This window comes from Abrus precatorius, unplaced genomic scaffold (genome assembly GCF_003935025.1).
Source record: "Abrus precatorius isolate BTA unplaced genomic scaffold, Abrus_2018 Scaffold11, whole genome shotgun sequence".
NCBI classification, from domain to species: Eukaryota; Viridiplantae; Streptophyta; class Magnoliopsida; order Fabales; family Fabaceae; genus Abrus; species Abrus precatorius.
In genome coordinates, this window is record NW_020874303.1 from 5,775,751 (window position 1) to 5,783,684 (window position 7,934).

The 7,934-nt window shown below is 32.4% G+C and overlaps 1 protein-coding gene across 1 annotated transcript; it reads right to left on the minus strand.

Moving 5' to 3' along the window:
• Positions 1-6,288: 6,288 nt before the first annotated feature.
• Positions 6,289-7,278, minus strand: LOC113855518. The gene is made up of 3 exons (XM_027487159.1): positions 7,156-7,278; positions 6,662-7,099; positions 6,289-6,450 (listed from the first exon to the last, which is right to left on the minus strand). Exons 1-3 carry the CDS (start codon positions 7,276-7,278, stop codon positions 6,289-6,291), a joined length of 723 nt encoding a protein of 240 aa, XP_027342960.1.
• Between the last annotated feature and the right edge of the window lie 656 nt (positions 7,279-7,934).

Genomic DNA, 7,934 nt, shown 5'->3' on the forward strand with positions numbered 1-7,934 from the left:
TATGTCATTTTAATCCTACCTATGAAAGTAAATTTTTTAACTATTCAATAATAAATAATACAATTTTCAAGTATTTGAGTATATGCATACTTATTTAATGTTATCAATTTAATGCATTAATTTTCTAAATATAAAAAAAGAAAAAAATTAAATTTTTAGATTTTATTTATTGAATGAAAAATTAATTTAATTTTAATTTTAATTTCTTTATACTTTATTTATGTTCAATTTTGATCCATTTATTTTTTTAGTTTCTTAATTACTCAAATTAAGTATATCAAATTAAATTTTATTCAATAATTAATAAAAATATAATTAAATTAATATAAAAATACATTAATAATTTAAAAACATTTTATTTTACGCTGTCATTTAATCATACATTATCATATCAACAAAAAATATTATTTCAGTAATAATTAATATAAAATTATATTTGTGATATATTTTAATTGATTAAAAATGTAAAAATTTATAGACAGTTTCTCAAAATGAAATTTAAAAAATGTATAAAATATTTAAAAAAATATCAAATGAAATATTTAAAATATGATAAAAGTTATTTTATTTTATAAATTTATATAAATTAATGATATAGTATATATTTTATTAATTAAAAAATAAAATTTTAGAGTGAAACTTAATTTGATCATTTAAAAAATTAAGAGTCTAAATATAAATAATAAAAATTAAAGTGAACAAAATAAGATATAAACTTAAAAAAATAAGGACTAAAATTTTTATGAAGCTAAAAATTTTAAAAATTATGTCTAATAATTCAAACAATCAATATTGTGCGGAAATAATTTTATTGCCATTAATTTTAAAAGTTTCAATTGTCCGTATAATTCTAACGCATATAAATTCAGCTAATACTTTTAGGCAAATTTTCAAAGTTTTATTTTTAATTCATAGAAAAAGTAAAATAAATCATTTAAACAAAGTTGAGTTTTATTTTTGCATTATTATTATCTTTAGAGAGCTTTATAATAATTTTATAAATTATGTATTTATATTGTAAGAAGTTGAAAATTTACAATGAAAAATAATTATAGTTATCATAATAATTTAATAAATACGTGTATCATGTAACCATGATGTGGATCGTACAAATACTTAATTTATTCGATAAATAATATTTTTAAAAATATAAAGAATAAAAAAAATGTGTTATTAATATTTACAAGAAATGTCTAATATGTATTTAGGTTTAAAATAAATGTTGAAATGAGATTTCTTTTATCTTTAAGAACAAGATGAGACTTTTTGAATTAATAAAAGTTCTATTTATGAAACAGAGAAGATATGATAAGATTAAAGATTTTTTAATAAAAAATATTATTATTAACATATTAATATTATTTATTAAATAATAATTTTTATTTTATATAAAAATTATCATTGATAAGTGTAATTTTTATAGAGACCTAAAATAAGTTGGCTCGTAATTTGGTTGGCCCTGAACCTTTAATTAATGACCAAGCAATGAAAGAATGTACATTCAACTGATTTCGCTATCTAATTAACTAATAAGCTAAGTTAATTTTCTACTTTACAAATCATGAATTTATTTCAAAATATATTTGTCTGAGTACCAAATACCAATGAATATGCTTCGTAAACGAATTTAAATAAACCCGGTGTAAATATGATTTGGTACTGATTAATTGTAAAACTCGTAAACTACGTACTAAACAACTCCCAATCAACTAAGCCCCGATAAAAGAAGTAGTGCAAATTTAAAAGAGTTTTTTAAAAATTATAAAAATAATTTACGGTTTTTATAAGTTATTTTTAATTTATTTTTATATAATTTATTAAAATAAAACAAATGTAATTTATATCAACAAAATTTAAAATATAATTTTTATATAATACAGATTTATTAAATAAGTGATTAACTAAATGTAAACCCTTAAATATGACGAGGTTAGTTTCTTCTATTGTAAAGCATACAACATATGATGGATGATTATAAAATATATTTTTTTAACTGTCGATGGGTTTATTTTTTCTATTGTTACGAAGTTTAAATTACGATTTAGACAAAAATCATAAGAGATAAGACATTCAAATCATGCTTTAGGACTTTTAAAATTGAAAACGGAACATGGCCTGTATTCTAAACACATTCATTCGTACGAAGCAAAGTAGAAGTTTCAGTCAAAACTAACCACATGCTTAAAATTGCTTAAATTTAGATAAATGAATGCGAACATTTTAAATTTTATATAAAAAATTAGTAAAAAAGTAATTTTTTAAAAAAATTAATCTATTCGAAACGCGTTAAAGCATGGATCAAGATTCTCTAAACTTGAAAAGTTAATTGGATGGTGCAATTGTGAATCTGACCCTTCATTTCTTTTAAATTATATTTTGGTAAGAATAAAGAAAAAATAAGCACCATTAGATCACAACTGCATGCTGTGCACTTGAGTTTTGAACAATAGGGAATGGATTTGGCGCATTAAATATCAATATATACTTTATGGCTAAAGGTATGAAGTGAAATAGCACTGAGTTGATATAAAAAAGAGTTACAAGAAAATGTAAAGTTTTAGCATTAAAATATAATATACTATATATAGATAATAGGGAAGGACAAAAGTAGCAGACACGAAAAAGTGGATGGTGCTGGTGACCTCACGTGAGGGCGAACAAAGAGTTAGAAAGCAATGAGATGTAAAGGAAGGGGAATTGAGGGGGAGAGAAGAGGGGCCATCACATCCTCGCGATATCGCGTATCCCATTGCTTTGCCACAAAAGCTGCCTCCACCACACACAACTAGACAAGCCCTAAAGGTCAGGCATTTTCAAATCAACGTGCCTTCGATAAATAAAGATCCTGATGGAAATCGAAGTGGATTCCAGACACCTCACCCTCTTCAATGCAGCATCACCCCTCTCATCAAAACCCTGTAGAATTTTTTGAGGTGAACAAACCCATTCACTCCATTTTATTTTAAACATGCATTCAATTTTGGTTTACAGCGTGTAGATTGAGTGTTGTTTATGGATGATAATATATGTTTCATGGAATTGTGACGTGGCTTTAGATTGTAAACCCTAATTTGAATAAAGTAAAAAAAATTGCAAATAATGTTGTAAGATTCCAACATTTGTTTGGACAATTTGGTAAACTATGTGTTCTTTTTCGAGGGGGGTTTTATTTTGTTTACTGGCGGGTCTAGAACCTTTTTGAATATATCCCCGTCTCATTATCATGTATGATCTTTTTAGTGTAATGGGGTGTACGTTTGTCCTTCACTCTGTTTCTCTTACCGTTTTTTTTTGGGGTAGCATATTTTTTTTTAATAGACAAAATAAATATTATTAAAGAGAATTCAAGAGAAATTCAAAACTCATATATATAGAAAAAAATTATTTATTCAAAGAAATAGAAAGTAAAAATATACTTATACAAAACTAAGACAGATTTGTGGGTGCAAATATCAATCAGCTAACAAAATAGCTTCTTCCTTACTAACAAGTAGCCATTTCCAGGACCTCATAATAATAAAATCTAGGACTTCTCTCTCATCAAAAATACCATTAGAAAATACAATTCTATTTCTATGTAACCACAAAAACCACATTGTACTTACACAAACAATTAATAAGCATATCCCATCTCTTTTACTACAGCCAACACTAACCCAAGAAAGTAAGTGAGTCGATAAATCTGAAGGCAAAACCAGTGAGAATTCAAGCCAACGCGCAGTCAAGTACCAGATTTGAGATGAAACTGAGTATGTTAAAAATAAATAAGTTGGAAGTTCCTCAAAATCATGACAGAGCAGCAAGTTATATCATCAATTTGAACACCACGATCAATCAGCAAACCTTTACAAGGAAGTGCATTCAACAACAATTGCCAAGAAAATACCAGACACTTAAGAGGAACCTTTCCTCTCCATAGCCTTTGCAAGGTATCTGCTGTACACTGATCTACACTATTAGGACCACCAAAAAGTTCAAATAGCCATGAATACGCAAATTGCACTGAATAACAACCTGAAGAATCTGCCCTCCATACCCATTTATCTTCTTGTAGTAACTTAATAGAAACTTCATCCACAAGCTCCAATAAAAGATTAAAGCTTGAGATCTCATGTTGAAAGAGTCCTCGTTGCCAATTAACATTCCAAACCCACCTATTGCCATCATGAAAACCATTCTCCAATACACATAATTCAACATTCCTCGCCATCGCAAACAATCGCGGAAATGCTTTACATAATTACACCCCGCCTACCCACTTATCTCTCCAAAAAAGAGTGTGTAAACCTGCACCTACACTCTTATCAAACTTCTCATCCAGCCATAAATTCCCTTGATGAATAATCTCTAGCAAATCATGCCACCACAAAGAACATCTGTTGTGAATTGATAAACGCTGAACAGAAGAAGCTAATCTACCATACCTAGATTCCAACACCCGCACCCACAATGAACTAAAACAATTAATACCTCGCCACATCTATTTACCAAGAAGCGCCCAGTTAAACTACTACACATTCCTAATGCTCAAGCCACCATTCTTTCGCAGTCTACATACCGTTTCCCATTTCACCTAAGGAATTTTAGATCCATCCATAACACTCTTCCATAAAAAATTTTGTTGAATAGTGACAATCTCCTTTATCACCGACTTCGGCACCTTAAAAAAGGATAATGAGTGCAATGACATAGAATTAAGAACAACATTAATCAAAGTCACCCTGTCTCCAATCGATAAATATCTATGATTCCATGACGCTAACATCTTTTTAAGAGCCTCTAACACACCTTTCCATGCACTAGGCTTTCTCGGATTAACACTTAACTGTAACCCGATATTCTTTAATGGAAAACTACCAATCTTACAATGTAGGAACTCCGCAGCTAAGTTTTCAAAGTCATTATCAGTGTTAATCCCCAATACACAAGATTTATGAAAGTTAATTTTCATACCTAACATTAATTCAAAGCTACGCAATACTGTTTTCAAAGTCCACAAATTCTGAACCGAAGCCTCTCCTATAATCAATGTGTCATCCGCAAACTGCAGCAAAGAAATATTTGGTTCTCCTACCCCAATCTTTACACCAGAGAACAACCCACAAGCCACTGCCTTCCGCATAAGAACTCATAACCCTTCCGCTGCCACAAGAAAAAGAAAAAGGGCAAGAGGATTCCCTGTTTTAGGCCCCGCTCAATATGAACTTCCAATGTAGGACACTCATTAATCAAAGTTGATAGGCTACCCCCACACACACAAGCTTCCATCCAACAAACCCATTTTTCTGAAAAATCCAAAGTTACAGAACATAAACATAAGATATCCCCACTCTATCGAATCATAAGCCTTCTCATAATCAAGCTTTAACACAAAACACCTCTTGTTATACCTCCGCACATAATCAACTGCTTCATTAGTCACAAGCACACTATCTAACATGTTCTTCCCGGGATAAAGGCTGACTGCTCTTTTGAAATTATTGAATCCAAAACCCCTTTCAACCTATTTGCCAAAAGCTTAGAAACAATCTTATAAAGACAACCTAATAATGAGATAGGCCGAAAATTAGATATCTGTTGCAGGCAAGACACTTTTGGCACAAGTGCTACAAAGTAAGATAACAAAGATCTAGGTAGTTTCTCATTTCTACAAAATTCAGTAAGCATACACATCACTTCTTCTTTGATCACTCTCCAAAACCTCTTAAGGAACATAAAATTGAAATCATCAGGCCCTGGACTTTTATCCCCCTCACACTCCAAAATCATTCTTCCCACTTCCTCCTCCAAAAAAGCATTAACAAGCCCCTCATTCTGTAGATTAGAGATTCTCACTAAATCATTAACATCAATAGTAAGTCGAAGCCAACCTCTACTACTAAAATGAACCGCAAAATAGGACACCACATCTGCTTTAATCTCATCAACCTCTTTGACACATCTTTTCCCAATTTGAAGTGTATGTATATTATTTCGTCGCCGCCTCCCATTAACACACAAATGAAAGAACTTTGTATTTAAATCACCCTTCTTCCCCCATCTCACCCAAGCTTTTTTGGCTATGAGACTCTCTCTATTCTTCCTAACCTTCCAAATATCACCCACCAATATCTATTGACGCTCTTTCTCCACATCGGAATGTTCCATCATAGAATTTTTATAATCCATCAAACTCAACTCAGGTGTCAAATCAAAAATCACCTTATCAACATTTCTAAATACCTCAATATTCCATTTTTTCAATGCAATTTTAACATTTCTCAATCTCTGGCTAGCTCTCTGGGCAGCCTATGGGAGGGTAATATCTCTTTTCCACGCTTCCTCCACCACCTTCACAACTCCTTTATAAGTCAGCCAACAATTGTTAAATCGAAACGGTTTCGAACCCCAGTTAACCACTTTGTGCTTAAGAATAATAGGACAATAATTAGACACATCTCTGCTTAGAACCTGAATGAAACCATCTCCCCAGTAATCAAGCTAGGAACTAGAAACAAGGACTCTATCCAGCCTGCTCATCATAGAAGTATCCCTTTTTATCCATGTAAATTTTTTACCCACAAGTGGAAGATCCACAAGTTCCATTTCCTGAATGAAAGAATTGAAGCCATCCATTTCAGAGATATGATGGTCTGTTTGACAACCTTTCCTAGACTTTCACCTGTCTCACAGCATTGAAGTCACCCAATATACACCACATAAATTTGTCAAAACTTCTTCTTGTCATGAGCAAATCTTCCCATAAATTTCTCTTCTCACTTAGTCTACACGATGCATAGACATTCACCATAACGCATAGGTTTTCAGTAGTTAATACTTGCAAGCAAACACCCAGGAACCCAGTACCAGAAAAGGAGAAAAGTATTTGACTTTTGGAAGTATTCCAAAGTAAAAGCATACCCCCGCTTCTGCCAATGGAGGGCAAGGTACACCGATCAAAATCCACAGAACCCCACAAATGCGCACATAAATTACTATTACATGTCTCAAGTTTTGTTTCCTGAATCGCTAAGAACTCCAGACCTTCAGAGCGAACAATCTCACAAACCTTCTTTTGCTTTACCTCGCTCCCCAGCCCTCGACAATTAAATGAGTCAATCTTCATTTAGAATCAAAGCGAACCCCATGTTCTTCTGCAATCGTTCTATCACGTACCTCCATCTCAATCAATTTCTCTCGAACCTGCTCATGATTTCCATATACAACCAAACCAACCTTCTTATCAATGTCTAGTAATCTCGACGCCATTATATCATCATCACAATCTATAGCAGCCATTTACTCCCCCACCTCCACTGAAGGATTGGGAGGATGCGAGTTGTAGGAGCTCTTGGAAGCATTAACTGAGATTTCATCAGTTAGCGATACCTGTCTTCTAAGTTGCAATGACATTGACACTTCTTTATTATGATTCTTAAGGTTTTTTTAAGCGGGTTCTACAGAAACTGCGCTCTTATGTCTCTTCCCTCCTTCATTACCTCGACTACCTTTCACAGAGCGTACCATCCGAAGGGATTCACGCACATTGACCCTCTCTATCTCAATTTTGGATTGAGAGGGGTCGACTTGCGCTGTCCCAATTGTCTTCATACCCCGTGATTCTGGATTTTTCCAAATCAATGCATCTAATCTGAACGGGTCTGACAAATTCAACCCATCTCTTACTATTGGTAATTCCCTCTCCACATTTTCAGAAGGCTCATTCACAGCATCACAGACTGCCATTGTCAGACCCATAGCATCCACACCACCAGCCCCTAAACCCTCATCCACGAAACTCCCTTTTACTGACAGTTTACCCCGTAATCACAGAATCAACCAACCGCCCCTTACTTCTGATATCACCTTGCAGCACACCCTCCTCCTCACTAGAATAGTTATCCAATACTTCCAACTCTATTGAACCAACCTCAGATGAGTCATTGTCGTCCTCA

Excerpts from the sequence above, each read along its gene's own strand:
- LOC113855518 (XM_027487159.1), bottom strand. The coding sequence starts at position 7,278 with ATGGCTGCTATAGATTGTGATGATGATATAATGGCGTCGAGATTACTA. Across the intron at positions 7,100-7,155 it reads AGAAATTGATTGAGATGGAG|ATTGACTCATTTAATTGTCG; the intron begins GTACGTGATAGA and ends TTCTAAATGAAG. Across the intron at positions 6,451-6,661 it reads ACTTCAATGCTGTGAGACAG|GTTCTAAGCAGAGATGTGTC; the intron begins GTGAAAGTCTAG and ends GGTTTCATTCAG.